General features: G+C 40.4%; 1 protein-coding gene across 11 annotated transcripts in view; it reads right to left on the reverse strand.

Moving 5' to 3' along the window:
• Positions 1-23,082, reverse strand: part of RYR3 (ryanodine receptor 3) — a 515,713-nt gene that overhangs the window by 217,641 nt on the left and 274,990 nt on the right. For all 11 annotated transcript variants that reach the window (XR_008992553.1, XR_008992552.1, XM_057488647.1 and 8 more), the window contains exon 19: positions 12,109-12,301. Coding sequence is in view for 9 of the 11 variants with exons in the window: in XM_057488647.1 (XP_057344630.1) it covers positions 12,109-12,301 (193 nt within the window). In the remaining 2 variants the exon portion in view is untranslated. The remainder of the gene's footprint in view (positions 1-12,108; positions 12,302-23,082) is intronic.

Here is a 23,082-nt window from a genome sequence, read left to right on the forward strand (position 1 = left end):
ATGCTTCTCTGATGGGAGATACCAGGCAAGTATTCTACTATATTGGGTGAGCACAGTAATTTATTTTCAATTTTATTATTAAACACATTTATTTTCAGTAAGTTCCTTTAATTAACTTGGCATTAATATCCTGGTTTCTCTTTCTAGCTTTTTGCACAGTTGAACTAAAACAGTAGAGAGAGGAGCTGTTTTATCAGCTGATGTAAGAGTAAGCATTGGTACCTTGATCCCATTTGCTCACAAATGAGCAACACTGCTCCCCAACACAGGACCAGCAATGACCTTGACAAAGATATCATGGGGGTAGACTGAATGGACTTCAGTAGAACGTATTTCCTAAGTATGCAGGCAACTGTGATTCCATCTCTCCTCAGATCGTATCATGTTGTGAGAACTGAAGACGGGAGTATATCAGACGTGATATTTGCCTGATAGAACCCTCACCCCCGGCACTACTTTGGACTCACTACTTGTTCAGTTGCTGTAAGCAAGAAGCTCTCATATCTAAGGAGTTAACTTTTTAAGTGAACACATCTGGACCCTTTAGTTCCTTAAATTATTTCAGCAATTGTGCCTTATAAATGGGTTAGGCATCTCATTTTTCCAATCTTGGAACTTTGCTTCTCTTTCTCCTGTACACTGGGAAGGCTGCACGAGCTGCGGACATACACACAAGGTGCTAGAAATGTCTTCTACATGAGGATATCTTTCAGCCACCTGTTTCTTCACCTGCTACCTGCAGTTCTTTGCCAAGAGAAGATTTCTAAATACCCTCACACACACTAAAAAGTCCTGTCTCATTTCTCTGAGGTAGATTGGACAGATGAGTTAATGGTAAAAAATAAGTTAATCATGGGTGAAAGTACAGGATAGGGAATATAGTCAATAATATTATACTCTCTTTGTATGTTGGCAGAGGGTAACTACACTTATTATAGTGAGCATTTGGTAATGTATATATAATTGTCAAATCACTGTGTTGTATACCTGAAACCTACATATTATTATATATCAACTGTATTTCAATTAAAAAATTACGCAACATGCTAGATCAGATGTACTGTTCCCTGAATGCAGAACACTTGGAAAAGCCCATTCATTAGCTGGCAAACTGGAAAAGACCCCCTTCTCCAGAGATTTGCCTTCTAGTTAAGTACTTCTTGCAGATGAGATTGATTGTAAACAAGGTGAACTTGCTCTGGAAATAAATAACACCCAGTGAGTAGGAGATGCTCAAAATAAACAGAGAAGGAAAGGACACTGATGCTGGGTGCCCAGCCTATTACCTATCCAGACAAGTGTGGTCCTGAGAAATGACTGCTCAAAGTGGCATTTCTACAGAGAAGTCACTCAGTCAATAGGTGGCGGCCCAAATGCGATGGTGTATTTAGATTACCACACATTCTCTTTATTCCCAGGGAATGGAGTGGGGAAGATGTACAATGGGGCTTACTCTGGTTTTCCCCTGATAGGCAGAGGGTCTTTCTCCCAACTGTTTTTTGCCCTTACAGTGCCTGTCTTTCAATAATGCTCCTTGTTTTCTTTTTTTTGGGCCTCAATTGCAGCCACATTGCAAGTCCTCATACCCCTCTGCCCAATCCTGCAATTCTTTTTTTTTTTTTTTTTTATTGAAGGGTAGTTGACAACAGTATTGCATTACATTAGTTTCAGGTGTACAACACAGTGATTCAACATTTATATACATGGTAATTCTAGGTACCAGGTATCACCATACCAAGTTGTTACAATATTTTGACTATATTCCTTATGCTATACATTACATCCCGGTTACTTATTTATTTTACAATTGGAAGTGTGTTTAAATATATATATATATATATATATATATATATATATATATATATATATATATATATATTTTGTGAGGGCATCTCTCATATTTATTGATCAAATAGTTGTTAACCACAATAAATTTCTGTATAGGGGGGTCAATACTCAATGCACAATCATTAATCCACCCCAAGCCTAATTTTCGTCAGTCTCCAATCTTCTGATGCATAACGAACAAATTCTTACATGGAGTACAAATTCTTACATAGTGAATAAGTTACATGGTGAACAGTGCAAGGGCAGTCATCACAGAAGCTTTCGGTTTTGTTCATGCATTATGAACTATACACAGTCAGTTCAAATATGACTATTCATTTGATTTTTAAACTTGATTTATATGTGGATACCACATTTCTCTATTATTATTATTTTTAATAAAATGCTGAAGTGGTAGGTAGATACGAGATAAAGGTAGAAAACATAGTTTAGTGTTGTAAGAGAGCAAATGTAGATGATCAGGTGTGTGCCTGTAGACTATGTGTTAATCCGAGCTAGACGAGGGCAATAAACATCCATGTATGCAGAAGATTTCTCTCAGAACATGAGGGGGGAGGTTCTAAGCCTCACCTCTGCTGCTCCCCATTTTCTCACCAGATGGCCCCCTGCAACTGTGCCTGTCTTAGGTTGTTCCTCCCTTGAGGACTCTTACCCGTCTCTGGCTAACCAGTCATCTTCCGGGGCCATACAGGGAAATGTTAAGTTGGTAAGTGAGAGAGAAGCCTTATTGTTTGAAAAGGTTAGCTTTTTACTTCTTTGCATATTTATGCCCTGTGGCTTCTATGCCCAGCATTTGTCTTGAGGTGTCTTTACCACTTGGAAGAATTATGATACTCGGTAAATTCGACATGTGGCACGAGTTCTATCTAAAGGTTGTGATTAGGTAGGAAGAAGAAAAGCTATAGAAGTAGCAGGCAGAAGAAAACCTGGGAAGAGTGATTATTTCTTTGACATATCTTCTTGTAGAGTAACTTCAGCATGGATAGGTTTTAAACTACTAATTAAATTGTGCACACACATTAACATAATAGGAATATAGTTACCTAACCAAAGCATACCTGTAATTACCAGCCATCTCCAGTGAAACCAAGAAAACCAGTTAGGCACCTTAGGCATTTGTGAAAACTTATCTATGATATGGTGGATATTGTCCAACTGAATTTAAACAGTCTGAGAGAAATCAGATAAACTAGAACAACCCATTCCTGGGGACTGTTATATCCCGTATGTTCTTTTAACGATAAATAGTCTGTGGTTGTAAGATTTTGGAGTGCTACAATTTGCACTTCTCCTAATTCTTGGTTGAGTTCCAACAGTATAGATCCAGTCCAATTTTTGTTTTACTGTATGCACAGGCCAGCTTAGATATCTCCTTCCTCATTCCCATGGCAAGTCCAGGAACTGGTGGGATGAGTGCATCTACAGCTGTGACAGTGCGTGGATCTTTGTTGGAGTTTTTTTTTTTTTTTTTTTTTTGCTGATCATCTTCTGTCATGAGTCTTCCCGAGAGTGCTGATGTTGGAAGTTCTTTTTCATACCGTATCTTAGTTCATTTTCGGGGTAGCCAAATTAGGCTTTGATCCTCTGTATAAACACAAACAGACCCTTTGCCTACACTTTTATATGCCCTTTATATCATTGTGTAGAACTCATTAGAGGTCACCACAGAGGAACAGTTTTTTTTTTTTTTTTAATCATTAATCTACCCTTACATGACGAATACTTTGTTTACTAGGCTCTCCCCTATACCAGGACCCCCTATATACTCCTTTACAGTCACTGTCCATCAGCGTAGCAAAAAAAAAAAAGTTGTAGAATCACTACTTGTCTTCTCTGTGTTGTACAGCCCTCCCCTTTCTCCCACCCCGCTATGGATGCTAATCTTAATACCCCTCTTTTTCTGCCCCCCCCCTTATCCCTCCCTGCCCACCCATCCTCCCCAGTCCCTTTCCCTTTGGTACCTGTTAGTCCATTCTTGAGTTCTGTGATTCTGTTGCTGTTTTGTTCCTTCAGTTTTTCCTTTGTTCTTATATTCCACAGATGAGTGAAATCATTTGGTATTTCTCTTTCTCTGCTTGGCTTGTTTCACTGAGCATAATACCCTCCAGCTCCATCCATGTTGCTGCAAATGGTTGGATTTGCCCTTTTCTTATGGCTGAGTAGTATTCCATTGTGTATATGTACCACATCTTCTTTATCCATTCATCTATCGATGGACATTTAGGTTGCTTCCAATTCTTGGCTATTGTAAATAGTGCTGCGATAAACATAGGGGTGCACTGATCTTTCTCATACTTGATTGCTGCGTTCTTAGGGTAAATTCCTAGGAGTGCAATTCCTGGGTCAAATGGTATGTCTGTTTTGAGCATTTTGATGTACCTCCATACTGCTTTCCACAATGGTTGAACAAGTTTACATTCCCACCAGCAGTGTAGGAGGGTTCCCCTTTCTCCACAGCCTCGCCAACATTTGTTGTTGTTTGTCTTTTGGATGGCAGCCATCCTTACTGGTGTGAGGTGATACCTCATTGTAGTTTTAATTTGCATTTCTCTGATAATTAGCGATGTGGAGCATCTTTTCATGTGTCTGTTGGCCATCTGTATTTCTTTTTTTTGGAGAACCGTCTGTTCAGTTCCTTTGCCCATTTTTTAATTGGGTTATTTGTTTTTTGTTTGTTGAGGCGTGTGAGTTCTTTATATATTCTGGACATCAAGCCTTTATCGGATGTGTCATTTTCAAAGATATTCTCCCATACTGTAGGGTTCCTTTTTGTTCTATTGATGGTGTCTTTTGCTGTACAGAAGCTTTTCAGCTTAATATAGTCCCACTTGTTCATTTTTGCTGTTGTTTTCCTTGCCCGGGGAGATATGTTCAAGAAGAGGTCACTCATGTTTATGTCTAAGAGGTTTGTGCCTATGTTTTCTTCCAAGAGTTTAATGGTTTCGTGACTTACATTCAGGTCTTTGATCCATTTTGAGTTTACTTTTGTATATGGGGTTAGACAATGGTCCAGTTTCATTCTCCTACATGTAGCTGTCCAGTTTTGCCAGCACCATCTGTTGAATAGACTGTCATTTCCCCATTGTATGTCCATGGCTCCTTTATCAAATATTAATTGACCATATATGTCTGAGTTAATGTCTGGATTCTCTAGTCTGTTCCATTGGTCTGTGGCTCTGTTCTTGTGCCAGTACCAAATTGTCTTGATTACTATGGCTTTATAATAGAGCTTGAAGTTGGGGATTGAGATCCCCCCTACTTTATTCTTCTTTCTCAGGATTGCTTTGGCTATTCGGGGTCTTTGGTGGTTCCATATGAATTTTTGAATTATTTGTTCCAGTTCATTGAAGAATGTTGCTGGTAGTTTCATAGGGATTGCATCAAATCTGTATATTGCTTTGGGCAGGATGGCCATTTTGACGATATTAATTCTTCCTAGCCATGAGCATGGGATGCGTTTCCATCTGTTAGTGTCCCCTTTAATTTCTTTTAAGAGTGACTTGTAGTTTTCAGAATATAAGTCTTTCACTTCTTTGGTTAGGTTTATTTCTAGGTATTTTATTTTTTTGGATGCAATTGTGAATGGAGTTGTTTTCCTGATTTCTCTTTCTGTTGGTTCATTGTTAGTGTATAGGAAAGCCACAGATTTCTGTGTGTTGATTTTGTATCCTGCAACTTTGCTGTATTCCGATATCAGTTCTAGTAGTTCTGGGGTGGAGTCTTTAGGGTTTTTTATGTACAGTATCATGTCATCTGCAAATAGTGACAGTTTGACTTCTTCTTTGCCAATCTGGATTCCTTGTATTTTTTTGTTTTGTCTGATTGCCGTGGCTAGGACCTCCAGTACTACGTTAAATAACAGTGGGGAGAGTGGGCATCCCTGTCTAGTTCCCGATCTCAGCGGAAATGCTTTCAGCTTCTCGCTATTCAATATAATGTTGGCTGTGGGTTTTTCATAGATGGCCTTTATTATGTTGAGGTACTTGCCCTCTATTCCCATTTTGCTGAGAGTTTTTATCATGAATGGATGTTGAACTTTGTCAAATGCTTTTTCAGCATCTATGGAGATGATCATGTGGTTTTTGTCTTTCTTTTTGTTGATGTGGTGGATGATATTGATGGACTTTCGAATGTTGTGCCATCCTTGCATCCCTGGGATGAATCCCACTTGGTCATGGTGTACGATGGTTTTGATGTATATTTGAATTCGGTTTGCTAAAATTTTGTTGAGTATTTTTGCGTCTACGTTCATCAGGGATATTGGTCTGTAGTTTTCTTTTTTGGTGGGGTCTTTCCCTGGTTTTGGTATTAGGGTGATGTTAGCTTCATAGAATGAGTTTGGGAGTATCCCCTCCTCTTCTATTTCTTGGAAAACTTTAAGGAGAATGGGTATTATGTCTTCCCTGTATGTCTGATAAAATTCCGAGGTAAATCCATCTGGCCCGGGGGTTTTGTTCTTTGGTAGTTTTTTGATTACCGCTTCAATTTCGTTGCTGGTAATTGGTCTGTTTAGATTTTCTGTTTCTTTTTGGGTCAGTCTTGGAAGGTTGTATTTTTCTAGGAAGTTGTCCATTTCTCCTAGGTTTCCCAGCTTGTTAGCATATAGGTTTTCATAGTAGTCTCTAATAATTCTTTATATTTCTGCGGGGTCCGTCGTGATTTTTCCTTTCTCGTTTCTGATACTGTTGATTTGTGTTGACTCTCTTTTCCTCTTAATAAGTCTGGCTAGAGGCTTATCTATTTTGTTTATTTTCTCGAAGAACCAGCTCTTGGTTTCATTGATTTTTGCTATTGTTTTATTCTTCTCAATTTTATTTATTTCTTCTCTGATCTTTATTATGTCCCTCCTTCTGCTGACCTTAGGCCTCATTTGTTCTTCTTTTTCCAATTTCGATAGTTGTGACATTAGACCGTTCATTTGGGATTGCTCTTCCTTTTTTAAATATGCTTGGATTGCTATATACTTTCCTCTGAAGACTGCTTTTGCTGTGTCCCACAGAAGTTGGGGCTTAGTGTTGTTGTTGTCATTTGTTTCCATATATTGCTGGATCTCCATTTTGATTTGGTCATTGATCCATTGATTATTTAGGAGCGTGTTGTTTAGCCTCCATGTGTTTGTGAGCCTTTTTGCTTTCTTTGAACAGTTTATTTCTAGTTTAATGCCTTTGTGGTCTGAAAAGTTGGTTGGTAGGGTTTCAATCTTTTGGAATTTACTGAGGCTCTTTTTGTGTCCTAGTATGTGGTCTATTCTGGAGAATGTTCCATGTGCACTTGAGAAGAATGTGTATCCTGTTGCTTTTGGATGTAGAGTTCTGTAGATGTCTATTAGGTCCATCTGTTCTAGTGTGTTGTTCAGTGCTTCCGTGTCCTTACTTATTTTCTGTCTGGTGGATCTGTCCTTTGGAGTGAGTGGTGTGTTGAAGTCTCCTAGAATGAATGCATTGCATTCTATTTCCTCCTTTAGTTCTGTTAATATTTGTTTCAGGTATGTTGGTGCTCCTGTATTGGGTGCATATATATTTATAATGGTTATATCCTCTTGATGGACTGAGCCCTTTATCATTATGTAATGTCCTTCTTTGTCTTTTGTTACTTTCTTTATTTTGAAGTCTGTTTTGTCTGATACCAGAATTGCAACACCTGCTTTCTTCTCTCTGTTGTTTGCTTGAAATATCTTTTTCCATCCCTTGACTTTAAGTCTGTGCGCGTCTTTGGGTTTGAGGTGAGTCTCTTGTAAGCAGCATATGGATGGATCTTGCTTTTTTATCCATTCTATTACTCTGTGTCTTTTGATTGGTGCATTCAGTCCATTTACATTTAGGGTGATTATTGAAAGGTATGAATTTAATTCCATTGCAGGCTTTAAGTTTGTGGTTACCAAAGGTTTAGGGTTAGCTTCTTTACTGTCTTACTGTCTAACTTTACTCGCTTGTTGAGCTATTATAAACACAGTCTGATGATTCTTTATTTCTCTCCCTTCTTATTCCTCCTCCTCCCTTCTTCATATGTTGGGTGTTTTGTTGTGTGCTCTTTTTAGGAGTGCTCCCATCTAGAGCAGTCCCTGTAGGATGCCCTGTAGAGGTGGTTTGTGGGAGGCAAATTCCCTCAACTTTTGCTTGTCTGGGAATTGTTTAATCCCTCCTTCATATTTAAATGATATTCATGCTGGATACAGTAGTCTTGGATCGAGGCCCTTCTGTTTCATTGCATTAAGTATATCATGCCATTCTCTTCTGGCCTGTAGGGTTTCTGTTGAGAAGTCTGATGATAGCCTGATGGGTTTTCCTTTGTAGGTAACCTTTTTTTTCTCTCTGGCTGCTTGTAATACTTTGTCCTTGTCTTTGATCTTTGCCATTTTAATTATTATGTGTCTTGGTGTTGCCCTCCTTGGATCCCTTGTCATGGGAGTTCTGTGTACCTCTGTGGTCTGAGAGGCCATTTCTTCCCCTACTTTGGGGAAATTTTCAGCAATTATTTCTTCAAAGACATTTTCTATCCCCTTTTCTCTCTCTACTTCTTCTGGAATGCCTATGATTCTTATATTATTCCTTTTCGATTGATCACTCAGCTCTCTTAAAATTCTTTCATTCCTGGAGATCCTTTTATCTCTCTCTGCATCAGCTTCTCTGCGTTCCTGTTCTCTGTTTTCTAGTCCATTAATGGTCTCTTGCATCTCGTCCATTCTGTTTTGAAGTCCTTCCAGAGCTTGTTTTATTTCTGAATTCTCCTTCCTTAGTTCTTGCATATTTCTCTGCAAGTCCATCAGCATGGTTATGACTTTTGTTTTGAATTCTTTTTCAGGAAGACTGGCTAAATCTATCTCCCCAGATTCCTTCTCAGGGGAAGATGTAGCAGATGCTGAAGCTGTCTGTGTTAGTCTTGTCTGGATCATATTTTTTTGCCTTTTCATGTTGACAGGTGCTATTGACTGTCAGCTGGGAGGGCCAAAATTTTCACTTGCTACTGGCCTTTCTTTACTGGGACAACTGCGACCCCTAGTGGCTTGTGTTGGGTAATTGCGTGTAGACTGGGTCTTTGTGTCTTGCCTGGCCGGAAGGGAGAAATTTCCCTTTCTGTGGGCGGAATTTGTCTCAGGCTGCTTCTCTTCTTTCGCAGCGCCTGGTGGGGTAATGGATGGGGGGGGGGCTGCTTGACTGTTTGCCTCCGTGAGGGGTCTCAGAGCTGTTGCCCAGGGAGTTAGTGCACCCGGTTTTACCTGTAATTTCCAGCTGCTGTACTGTGACCTGGGTTGTTTCCGTCAAGCTGTTAAGTCCCTGTCCCTTTAAGACTTTCAAAAAGCCCCCGCTTTTCTTTGTCACAGGGGCATCGGCTTCGTCACCCGCTCAGAGGTCTTACTCCCTGTTCCCCCAGTATCCAGGGCCCCCTGGGCACGTACTGTGTCTGCGCTCTGGCCCGGATGGCTGGGGCTGGGTGTTCGGCAGTCCTGGGCTCCGTCTCCCTCCCGCTCTGCCTATTGTTCTCCCACCGGGAGCTGGGGGGAGGGGCGCTCGGGTCCCGCCGGGCCGGGGCTTGTATCTTACCCCTTTCACCAGTCGCTGGGTTCTCGCTGGTGTAGCTGCAGTCTGGCCACTGTCCTGCGTCTTCTGGTCTCTCTTTTAGGGCTAGTTGTGTTTGTTGTATTTTCAAAAGTATATATGTTTTTGGGAGGAGATTCCCACTGTCCTACTCACGCCGCCATGTTGGCTCCGCCCCCTGCTCCTTGTTTTCTACATGCTCCTTAAGGATGTCAATGAGGAACAGTCATGTTATGCCACACCTAGAAAGGGAGAACTGGGGTGGAATTCCCATGGAAATATCCTCAACACTAAAGAACTCTCAACACTTCAGATCATAATTCCAGAGGCTGATGTAAGGTTCTCTGGCTTGAATCTGTAATGAGTAAATTTGCAACCTTAGTAAAATTTACTATAGTCATTCTCTGTTACAAGGATCTTGAACAATGATAATGTTTAATGTCAATATATTATAACCATTTCCATGAGTATGTTTATAAATATGTATGTGTATGTGTATACTGTTGTATGTATGTTTACAAACATATATTACTGTACTCTATGTATGTTTGTGTATACCTGTGGTCAAATTCCAAAGGTTGAATATAATTTTCAAAGGATAATTCTTTATTCCTAAATAGTTTGATTTAAACAAATTATTTTTTAATCCTTTATTAACAAATATATGAACAGGCCTTGGTTTATTCATTTACATGAGGTGCTGAGGTCTGTCACAGTGGTTGGTGTTAGTCTGGAAATCCCATTACTTGGATGCTTGGGGCTCTGAGATGGTTTCTTTGTGGTCCCAGCTCTCCACAACTCTCCTCTTTTCCTGGCCCTTTCCAATGGCTTCCATGGAAACCAGTGTGATTCTAACTATACTGATTCTAGCTTCACACTAAATTGACTGTGATCTTTAACAAGTAGGGATCAAGAAGGACTAAGAAATTCTGAGAAAGCAGAGTTATAATGGGGTCTTGCCTTCCAGATGTTAAAATGTATTGTCAGAGTAAAATAATTCATACAGCATCCAACTGGTAAAAGGAAAGGGGCAGAGCAATGAACATAATAGCTAGCCATAGTATACAGAAAAACAGCAAGCAGATTATAAGCCCAATTTAATGTAAAAATATTGAGAGGTATAATTAAAATGATTATCTCTGGGTGGTACGATTATGGGTTCTTGGTATTTTCTTTGACTTGCATTACTTTTGTAAACAGGAAAAACTTTAAAAACAATAGAAAAATAATCAAAAATAACCTAAGTGCAAAAGGGTAAGTCACAAACTAGGAAAATATTTGCAACCAGTAAGACAATAGTTTAACAAGCCTTAATATATTAAAAATTGCCCCAAAGTTAATACCAGAAAGGTGGAGAACACAAAATTAATGAAAATATTTGGCCAAAATAGTATGTAAGAATAGTAAACATAAAAAATGGTTAACTACATTGGTAATCACATAAATAGAAAACTAAAACTTTAAAATACAATTTTCTCAAATCACATAAATAGAAAACTAAAACTTTAAGATACAATTTTCTCAAATTGGCAGAGATTAAAAATAGCCAATAGTAGTAAAAGCAAATGAGGATCCAATCAGTTGGGTGCCCCCACCGGTTGCTTTAAATGATACTAAAGGTCCAAATCCTTTATTTGAAATATCTGAAATTGTGTTTCAGACTTTAGAATTCTTTAATTTTTTGAAACAGAAAGAAAGCACAAGAGTATATATTAAATAGAACCTCCAGCCAGATGAGGGGCTATGCTCCATAATCAAACACATGAATATTTCTGCACTTAAACATGCAAATATTCACCTGAAGTAGAATAAATGAAAGGCAAAAAACAGCTTTGTTTCTGTTGATAACAGTTTTTGCCACAAAATGAGTTTAGGTCAAATTCTGCAGTGAAATGAGTTACGAGTAAATTTATTTTTCAGAGCTTTTTAGATCTCAAGTTATTGATAATGAATTCTGAACTGTTCATACACTCTATCTGAAAATCTATTTGGCCACGTGATTATAAATTTAGATTTTAAAAAGTTCCCACCTTTTGACCTACTTCTAGGGGGAACTAAACAGAAATGTAAAGAATTATGCTCAAAGATGTTCATAATGAGTTTATTTATAACAATAAAAATGGAGCCAGAATGAAAATCTAACACAGTAATGCCTATACAATGGGACAGCCAAATAAAAGGATATTATATGGCCATAAAAAATAAGTTTTGAAGAGGATACTTAATGACTCAAGAAAAGGCTCATTACTTATTGCTGAATGAAAAATAACCAGGACATGAAACTTCATATTCAGTGTGATGTCGATTAACAAAATACATGTATATGTAGAATAAAAGACTTGAATAAACCAAAATAATAATAGAGAATATAGCTAAATGCTGGGATCATGGGTAATATTTGCTGTCTTATTTATATATTTCAAATTATTTCACAATAGGCATGTATCCTTTTTATAATTATTAAAGTAGTTTTCCACAAAAGATTCATCTTATTCATCTTACTAGTTATCTGAGGGTCTTATATGCCCTTGGCAGGAGGTATGATCCTCAAGCACATACAGAGTGAATGGCCAAGGGTTGCTTTCCTGCTTTCATCACTGCTTTTTTGGGGGTGTTTGGCTCACGGTGCCAAAGCCCTGAAGGAGATTACCATGCTCTCCAGCTCATGCAGTGGTGGGGAACTGGGCTAACAGCTACTCTCCATAAAATCAGAGCCATAACTTACTTGACACCTGCTGAAAAGCTCACCACAGGGAAGAAGAGCCCATCAGTATTGAAGTTCTCAAACATTCCTTGCACAGGCTGCCCATTGATGCGGAAAGAGATGCTGGGCACGCCGAGGTCAAGGCAACAGCTCACCACGTCGTCAGACTTCAAGAGGTGCTGGTTGATGGAGGCCACGGCTCGAGGTATGCGGCCTGGCGAGCAAAGAACAAGAGACTGCATGGGACTCTGAAGGAGACGCTCACCGGCTACTCGTGGTAACTGGGGAGGTATGATGACACCAGGAGCTCCAGACTTGCTATTGCATTTGCAGTGCCACTTTGCTTTCCCTGTGCATGGTGAGCAATGAGACATGGTTTCCTAAGCTTGGAGTGGGCAGCCTGAGATGAGTTGAGTCCTAGAGGAATCTGTCAAGCTGCTAGGAAAGAGAACAAACAAGAATTCCACCTGCTCAGTGTGTGCTTAGATTCTGGCTTTGCTGAGTGTGGGTCCTGAAGCGGGTTGGGCTGGGGTGGGGTGTGTGTATTTATTCATAGGTCCCCAAAGACCTTGCTCTCTTCTGTTTCCTCTAAAAGATAAGGCCACTTTAGCACCGGATGCAGGAGACATCAAAGTGAATGATGGCACGGCAATCTGGCCATTAAACTGTGCAGCATAGACTGCTTGTCTGTGTTAAAGAATTTTACTACTTTACAGAAGCAGGGAAGCATACTGGCAGTTATCCTCTGTACTGGTGATTTCATTTGCTGTTGTTGTGTATCTTGTCCATAAGTTGATTGGTCACTTCACGATCTAACTTGAAGTAGCAAGAAAATCACCTCTCAAGTTTTCTATGTCACAACATACCATTCTAGAAGTCCTAAAAGTAAATTATCATCACCCTCCACCCATCATCCTACCAAGTTGACAGTTCTTTTTGGAAAGAGAGCAATGAAGGGTCAGAACATATAGGTATTAAAATGGGATTTCAGGCAAAAAAAAAAAAAATTCCGAAAATGTATCTTATTTCTTGATTATAGAAGTAATATATATTCATTATAAATATTCACCATATATATAAAAATGTATAAACAAGAAAACAAATGCAACTCAATAAAAAATGCTTCTACTTTTTCATACACACACACACACACACACTTTTCATCCAGACTGGGATATTGTAGGTTTTGTAATTTGTTTTTTCTACTTCTATCACAAATATTTGATTGTATAATTAAACATTCATTAAAACTAGATTTTATTTGGCTTCATAATATGCCATGAAAAGGTAATTAAAAAAAGATCTCCTTATGATGGGTAAGTTGTTTATAAATTTTGTACATATACTGATGCTATGTAACATTTCTAATATCAGCTTAGAATTACTAATGTTTTCGGTGGTTACTAACTATTCTAGTAACAGGTTCTAAACTAAGTGGTAGATTTTAAAATAGTGAAACTCTGAACTCTCTTGAATAAAAAAAGAAATATGAGGCATTCCTTCCTGCGTTTTTTGGGTGACTGACAAAACCATGCTGTTTTCCCTTCCATCTGTCCCCACACAGTAAGGAGGCTCTATGTTATGCCAGATATCTATAGAGAGTGTTTGGGGCTGAGGACCAAAGACAGAAGGCCCAGCTCCTATCCCTAAGAAACCCATAGTCTGGTGGGAAATAAACATTCAAATGAAGAATTAGAACTCAGAATAATTGTTGGAATGAAAGTATATATGATGAGATACCTTCTAGAGGTACAGGAAAGTGCCCAGTTAGTGTGGGAGTGTTAGACAAGTTTAGACTTGAAGCATGAAATGTTCACTAGATAAATGAGAAAGAAAAGGATATCCCAGACAGAAGGAATAGCTTATGCAAAAGGAATGTAGGACATACTTGCAGAATGGCTAGAAGTTGGTAAGGCAGGAAGGTGGGGATTGACAGGGGCTTGATGAACATGTGGCAGGGGAATAAAGCTGGACAGAGCATAGGGCCTGGGCAACCTGCACCACAATAGTGCAACAGCACATGATACATTCAATGCCTGTTGGCAAATTAGCCTGGGATGGCCTCAGAACTCTGGTTTTGTAATTTCATATTTTGTTTCATTTACTGAGACTGAGGAGCAAGAACCTCATTGTAGGACCTACAGCTGATGTCATTTCAAACAACTCTAAGCTACACTTAGAAGTGGAAACTGAAGAGTGTATAGATTTGACACTTTTCCAATTTCCCCATTTGAGCCCACTGAGTACTTTCACTCCTTTTATGGAGTTTAGATATCCCAGGTACCAGAATCTTTTCTTCTGTGTCATATTCAAGTCTGTTATGAAAGGCATTATGATACTAAAATTCATTAAACCTTGCTATAATTGTCTCATTTAAAAAACTTATTTTCCCATTTTGATGCCTTGAGAAGAGGAAATAAAGAGGGCAGAGTAGGAAGGCAAGATGGACACCTCCTTCCCCCCATCCCTGCTACCACACACACCATGAAGCAACTATAGCAAATACAATTATCCTGGAAAACAACCTGAAGACTGCAGAACAGACCACCTGCACACAGTGAAGAAGTGAAAATCACACACAGAAGGGTAAAGTGGCAGAACCAGGACCAATAGGGACCGCAGCCCTCCCCCATCCCAGCCCACAAGCGGGAGGAAGAGGAATGGAGGAGGGAATGAGGGCTCAGGACCTCTGCACACCTGGCCCTGGAGACTGCTCTGGGAACGAGTCCACACCACACTGCATTGGGCTTTGGTGATTAGCGAGGCTGGATGCCAGGGAGAGCTGAAGCACTCTGGGAGGCTGAGACTAGAGCTGCTTGGGGAGGACAGGTGTATTCCGTCTGTCCCACTGAGACCCAAAACAGAGGCAGCAGTTTGAAAGATTTACCAGCAGCATGAAGGGTACCAGAGGGGCGAGGGTTATACAGAGCTCTCTCCACAGGAGAAAGGACAGGTAGATGACACTTCCCAGCCATTCCTCAGCCCAACTGATTGGGAGCTCATGGGAGCCCAAACCCTCCATCCTCCCTGCTGACAGCTCAGCCCTGAAGCGCCCCTGTGCACCCGCCTATCCACCTGGCCCACTCAGCCCAGCAGGGTCAGAGGGAGGCCTTCCAGCTTTCTCAGCCTTCTCTAGGTCCAACTGGGCAGGCACCTGAGGGAGCCAGCTCCAAGCATTCCCTCCTCTTGCCCGCAGCTCAGCCTGGCCCTGCGTGCCCCACCCCGCCCACCCCATTAGCCCAGCAGTGCTATGGGGCAGGCAGAGGGCAGCCCTGTCCACAGGTATCCCAGCAGAAGCTTTGTTGTTCTGATCACAGAGAGCCAGCTGAGGCAAACTGCTGACCACGCAGACTGAGACAGACCACTGCCAGCAGACAGATGGAAAGGCGGCCCTGCCCACAGCCCACCAAGAGCAACCGGGTCTCCACACAAAGGAGAACCAGGCACTGGTGAGGAAAGAGGCCTGAGCTTCTGGGCACCACAGGATGCCTTCTTCATAAAACCACACTCTCTAGACCAGACATATAGTATATACATCTAATATAGGGGAAGAAACACAGATGCCTTGACAAAATGAGGAGGCAGAGGAACACATTCCAAACAAACCTACAGGATAAGACACCAGAAAGAGGGCTAAATGAAATGGAGATCACCAATCTTTCTGATAAAGATTTCAAGGTAACAGCCATAAATATTCTCACTGATCTGCAGAAAAGTACCGACCATCTCAGGGAGGACTTCAACAAAGGGAAGAGTTGAAAAAGAGCCACTTAGATCTAAACAATACAGTAACTGAAATGTTCATTGTTTTATTTTTAGATTCCACAAGTAAGTGAAATCATATGGTATTTGTGTTTCTCTGCCTGGCTTATTTCACTTAGCATAATACCCTCTAGGTCCATCCATGTTGTTGCAAATGGCAGGGTTTCTTTTTTTACGGCTGAATAATATTGCATTATATATGTACCACCTTTTCTTTATCCATTCATCTACTGATGGACACTTAGGTTGCTTCCATATCTTGACTATTGTAAATAATGCTGCAATAAACATAGGGGTGCATATATTTTTTTGAATCAGGGATTTTTTCTTCGGGTAAATTCTTAGAAGTGGAATTACTGGGTTGTATGCTATTTCTATTTTCACGGTTTTGAGGAACCTCCATACAGTTTTCCACCATGGCTGCACCAACTGACATTCCCATCAAAGGTGGAGTGTTTCCATTTCTCCACATCTTCACTAGCACTTATTATTTCTTGTCTTTTGGATAGTGACCATTTTGACTTGTATGAGGTGATATCTCATTATTATTTTGATTTGCATTTCCCTGATGATTAGTGATGTGGAACAACTTTTCATGCACTTGTTGGACATATATATTTCTTTTTTGGTTGGGTTATTTGTTTTCTTGATGTTGAGGCATATGAGTTCTTTTTATATTTTACCCTTATCACATAAATCATTTTTGAGTATATTCTCCCATACTGTGCATTAGCTTTTTGTTCTGCTGATGGTGTTCTTTGCTGTACAGATTTCTAGTTTGATGTAGTCCCACTTGTTCATTTTTTGTTTCCCTTGCCTGAGGAGATGTGTCCAGGAGAAAATTGTTCATACTTGTATTCAAGAGATTTTTGCTTATGTTTTCTTCTCAGAGTTTTATGGTTTCATGTCTTACACTAAAGTCTTTAATCTATTTTGAGTTTATTTTTGTGTATGGAGTTAGACAATAATCCAGTTTCATTCTTATGTATGTAGTCTCCAGTTTTCCCAACACCAGTTATTGAAGACACTGTCTTTTCCCCATTGTATATTCATGGCTTCTTTATCATATATTAATTGACCATGTATGTGTGGGTTTACATCTGAGCTTTCTATTCTGTTTCATTGATTTATGGGTCTGCTCTTGTGCCAGTACTGTTTTGATTACTGTAACTTTGTAGTATAGCCTTAAGTCAGGGAGTGTAATACCCCCAGCTTTGTTCTTCTTTCTCAGGATTTCTTTGACTATTCAGGGTCTTTTGTGGTTCCATATTACTTTTAGTATTGAATCTGTAAATTGCTTTAGGCAGCCTGGCCATTTTGACGGATGGTATTGTGCTAAGTGAAATAAATCAGGTGGAGAAACAAATACCATATGATATCACCTATTTGTGGAATCTAAATATAAACAAAACAAAATGAACAATATACTTGTAGACACAGAGAAGTGACTGGTGGTTACCATGGGCAGGGGTGGGGGTGGGTAGAGCGAGGTAAAGAGGCACAAACATTCTCAATCATAATATAAATTGGTCATGAGGATAGTAGTACTGCATGGAGAACATAGGCAATGGCTCTAACATCTTTCTATGTTGACAGATAGTAACTGCAGTAGTGGGATGAAGGATTTAGTAATATGGGTAATGAACTGTGTTGTACACTTGAAACCAATATAAGATTGTATATTAATGATAATTCAATTAAGAAGTATCCAGATCCTTGCTGGATAAAAATTCAAATTAGAAGCGCTTTACCCTTCTGAGACTCATATATACTAGGACAAAAGTGGCTTTGAATTGTGACAGCAGGGCCCTCTCTCTGCATCTCTCAGTCGCTATTGGCTTCTCTGATGGCTGAACCTCAGCAGATGATGCAAAGCAGTGTGCATGCCCAGGGGATGCTATTTGTCTACAGCAGTGCTTTGATGCCATCAGAAGCTGAGTCCCTAACTTTATTTAGCCTTTAATACACCATAACTATGGTGTGTTAAACCAAATGCCTTTCTAAGGAATGATGGCAAGGAGAGTTTCTCTTGTCTGTATTACTCTCTCTCTTGGAAACCACCACCAGGATGAGCAATTATGTCCCTGGGGCAAATGCCACTGCCTTCTACCACCCTTATTTTAAGAAACTGGTCCCAAGTAGAAGTTGCTGTTGAACACTTGCTAAGATCATCTATAGACAAAGTGAAATCATAGTTTGAGCCTATTTTTAAAGCATATGCAAAATATAGAATTGGGACCAATATATCTAAAAACTAAAGGAAACTGTTGATGATAACTGGGTAGGGAGCATATACTAAGCAAGTACTTACAGCATTGAAATGGGGAGTCTATTTGAATAAAAGAGTCCATTTCATACAATAGAGTATATTTAATTTTTAAATGTGAATATTATAAAGATTTTGAAACTAGAAAATGATGGAATTGTGAAATTGTTTTTGCACACTCTGTTTTATAAACTGGTGCTCATCTTGAAGAGGCAACCTCTGCCTCTGTGAGGGCTTCCAAGGCTCCAGATGATTCAGCTGGGTTCTGCACCTCACATTTAAATAAGATAATTGATCTTCCAATTGCTCTGCAATGAGGTAGCCTAGGATTGGGGGTGGAGAGTGGTCTCGGAGTCACAGAGGGCTGAGTTCAAATACCAAGTCTTTACCTGTTACCTGTGATTTTATTGGAAAATAAGCTTCTACATTTCTCAAATGGGTAAAGTCATAACCTGTGATTTTACTGGAAAATCAGCTTCTACATTTCTCAAATGGGTACAGTAAAGCCCATACTGATGCTGTCAAGTTTTGTTTGTTAAGGTACATTATTCCTATGATTCTGATGGATGAAATAAATGACTGATGTCCTATATACCACTCAAGAGGCAGTAGTGTATAGCAGTAAAGGGGTGTTCATAGAACCAGACTACCTGGGCTTCAGACCTGGCTCTGTCTCTTACTAACTGCATGACCTTGGGAAAGTCACTTTTGTGGACTCAAGTTTCCTCATCTGTCAAATGAAAATAATAATGTCATTGGGCTGTTGTGAGTTGTGAATGAATTATTCCATGTAGAACGATTGGGAGAGTAACTGATATATTGTGACCCACAATAAATGCTGTTGTTTTTGTTCTTAGTTACCAGGCTAACAACAGGTAAGTTTACCAGAATATGGTAGGAATATTATGTTTCTTGTAATATTATGAAAAAATAACAGTATGGAGAATCATAGCATTGATGAATATGTCCAGAAAGTGATCTGAAAAATCACTGTATTGAGTTATTGAAATCAATACATCCTTTTACTGAAATAGAGGGCTCAGAAATAGTCACTTTGAAATATGTTTAATGTATCTAACCCCTTTAGAACAACCAACTGAAAAGTGATGCTGTAGAAAGGAAAAGCAAAGTTGTTAGTTTTTTTCCACTGAGTCTCCTCAATTGCTTTTGAAGATATTAGGGACTCTGGGTAACCCTGTAGACCATCTATTGGGACAGGCTGGGAAATCTCATGACCTTGGCTAAGAAATCTCCCTGGACTTAGAGGCCCAACTGGAGGTCCCAGGAAGCTCAGAGAGGCCATTCCAAACTTGGCAGTTGAAGATGAAAGGAAAAAGCCACTTCACCATATGTTGCACATCTTTCAATTAACCAAGGATATATTACTGCGGGATTCAGTCTGTTCTGATGAGTAATGTAGGCAACTGGGGACAACTGATACTCAGTCTTTCCATTGCCTCAGGCACTGCGGAGTTTGGCATGACAACATAAACATGAACACTTAGGCCTTTGGAAAGACAGAGGGTCCAAATATGTAAAAATGCTGGTGATCTCCAGCTACGCCTTGGATCCTCTCCACAGAGCCTGGGATCGGAAAGGGCTGAGTCACAGAGGGGTGGATTTTGAAAGACGAACCTAATGCCCTGGCACTCATCTTAGTACGGAGACAGGTAAAGACCCTCTTATACAAATTTGACTGTAGAGCTAAAGTATCTAAACATTTGAATATAAAGAAGTCATAATAAATCAGAAAACACAATTTTACTCCATTCATTCACTTCCTGTATCACTTATCTCTTGGGAAGGTGAATTCCTCTGCTTATTCCCATTTTGCAAGGGAAAAAGCTATGAAAAGGGACAGCAGGGTAGGGGTGATTTCCTCCTGTGAAACTGCCCCCCAGCCAGTAGCACACTGCTCTGACCTGCATTCACCCCGCTTGCAGTCCTGAAAGGCTCCCTGAAGGCTGTGTCCGGAGAGCAAAGGTGATGCCCCAAGAAAACAGCCATTCCTACGAAAGGAAAATCCCAGCAGCTGAGCTGACTCAGGATCCCCGAGGGTGGGCTGGTGGGGTTGAGATGAGGGACGTTTTGGGAGTTGATGCCTCACAGTGACTTTGTAGGCTTTGGTGGCTAAAAAGACTTATTAAGGCTGCCCTCTGCCTACACAGAGAAAAAGCTCCTTCACACTCCCAGGGTGTCACTTTGAAACTTCTTTTCTCATTCAGCATGGGACTTGGGAATTCCCGTAGGATGGAGCTACTTTCTTAGTGCCCAGTGAGGTACCTGGAACTCTGTGGACTTGGACTTGACGACTACTGAGGACTTCAGAGAGAACGAGAGAAGGAGACCATATTTACTGGGTCTCTAATGTGTGTCCAGAACGTCATGCCTCTTATCTCACATTTCCTAAGAGCCTTATATCAACTTCATCTTATCTGAGGAAACCAAGTCTCTGAGAGGCTTAGTAATTTGCCCACTGTCAAAACCACACAGGTGGAAGAGCTGGTATTAAAGCCCAGGTGTAAATTCAGTGCTCTGCTCTTTCTTCTTAACTCTTTCCCTTGACAAAGCATCGGGGGCACTGCAGTCTCTCCAATGGCAACATCTACTGTGCTTTAGTAAGTACATTAAAGATCAGTTCAAGGCAGCCACTTAATTTATGCATACAGATAAGTTTAAAGTTAATGGACCTGGGCATTTACATCTCGAGGAACAGGAGAAAAATTTTCATGACCCATTTCCAAGATCTCTCCCTAGCCACCCCTCCATTCCCTCTTCTAGTAAGTAAGTTAAGCTGAAATGTCATTTCCATTTCCTTTCTTCATCAGTTATTCTTCTTTCATCAGATAGTCTGAAATTCACTGCTGCCCTGGTGGGAGTCATTAACAGAAACCTTATTTCTTCAGCTGGAGCACGTGCTGATATATTTACCTGAAGTGCCTTCTGCAAGATATATGTTCTCTGTATACTGGCTGGGGAATTCAGAATGATGCCCAGACCCAGGGGAGCTTTGTGTTTTGATGAGCATGAAACATGTAGATCTTGTAGACACTAGTTTCTTTACATCTCATCCGAAGTAAGACTGAGAAGTTCCCTGAATGCCCCTATATGGCATTATATTACTAAGTGTGGGTAGTGTTCAAAGAGCCACATTTAGCTTTTGAAAAGCTGAGTCCCAAGCCCTCTTTCTCTGCCTTCAATCAGAAGAGCCAGTGCTAGTGATGACTGGAGTGGGCCTGGCACAGCCAGCTTTCATCGAGGGGGATGAGGGGAGCACCGTACACTCCAGGAACGGTACACGATTAGATGGATGTTCGGGTCCTGAAATGCACAGACAGCAGGCTTCCCAGGGCACACAATGAATGGCTCCTCTGCCTCCTGACTCACTGATGTATTCATTCTGCAAATTTTGCAAAGGGATTTACCAAGTCTTCTATGCAGTGCTGCAAAAACTGGAAAAGACTGGGTAATTTTTTTTTCTTTTGAGAATGGTTACTTTCTGTTTGAAACAAGGGTAACAAGGGTCCAATCTGCTTTATCCAAGGGCCTAGGTGTACTTCTTGTTTCCTTAACCAATCCCCATGCAGAGTTCTCTTCAGATGTAGTCTGGGATCCAGGTGTAGCTTGGTTATGGTGATGAGATGTCAGGAGATAAGCAGCTATCAGCCGGCAGTGGGGTAATGATTTTCTGAAGTCAGTCCCTCTCATTCCATCACACAGTCAATCCTACCAAACCCAGAAGCTGAAGATATGTGTGAGCATAGTGACTTTCTTTTAAAATCATTTCACCAAAGACAACTTTCTGAGAACCTCCTGACATCTGAGATAAACTAGGCTAAAGTCTACAACTGTACAGTCACAGACACGGTGGCTCCACGATGGGGTCTGAGAACCAAGAGGGAAGGTCCACCTCCCAGTCCCAAGAAGATGGAAGGTGAAGCAGGGAGGAAAAGAGAACAGGACAAGACTTTCACTTCAGTCTAGTCTCTCATCCTGCCATTTCGCATCTGCACCATCCCTGGGACACACAAAATATGGACAGAGAATTTTCTTCCCACAAATGCTTTAGGATAAATAAGTATATAAATAAGTTTACACCATTCCTAAAAGCATACAAATGCTTATACTGAATGAAAAACAGAACAGAAAAGTCAGATTGACCAACTGAAAATAAAGACCAACCATAAGAAACATGTCATCAGGACCCAAGGTGACAGTTTTAGCCTGAGAGCTCAGGCAAGAAAGTTATGTAGTTCCCAGTTACAAAAGGAAATACATAGGTCTGTTTATAGAGGCAAACTTTTCCCTTACACTGTATTTGAGGAGGAATGTGTGTCATGGTTCCTTATGAAGAGGCATGCAGCACAATGCTTACCTAGGGGATTTCTAGAAGGTACACAATGTCTCCAAATGCAGTTTTGCAAAAGATACAGAGAAGGCATGCTGTGGACAACAGACAGGAGAGGCAGAGCTCTTGCCCTGGGTGAAAGCCTGGGATGAATGCTGCGTTTTTATCTAGTCAGGTGGCAACCCACTGCTCCACAGGCATAGGCCATGGACACGCCTGGGAAAAGTATCAATGTTTATTTACAAAAAGGGAAGCTCTGAACTCTCTTTAAGTGATTAGCATCTACTATGTGTCCAGCACAGATGCCTGACACAGATTCAGACATTTCATAAAGTGTGTCGTGAAGCAGTATGTTGCACTGACAGATGGACTTGTAGTCAGATCTGGATCCTTCCCAGTGGGACTATGAATAAATTACATAAATATCTCTGTGCTCAGTTTTCACATCTATACCATGAGTTCAATAGTATTTATCTTATGGATTCACTGAAAGGATAAAACTAGAGAAAAAAGCATATGTAACTCAACGTCCAGTAAATGAACCCTGAGCCTCTTTGCCCTTCCCTGTTTGACCATATAATCCTGACAGTTCAGTGCAATAAGGAGTGTACACGTATAG

The sequence above is a fragment of the Manis pentadactyla genome, chromosome 11 (assembly GCF_030020395.1).
Source record: "Manis pentadactyla isolate mManPen7 chromosome 11, mManPen7.hap1, whole genome shotgun sequence".
NCBI classification, from domain to species: domain Eukaryota; kingdom Metazoa; phylum Chordata; class Mammalia; order Pholidota; family Manidae; genus Manis; species Manis pentadactyla.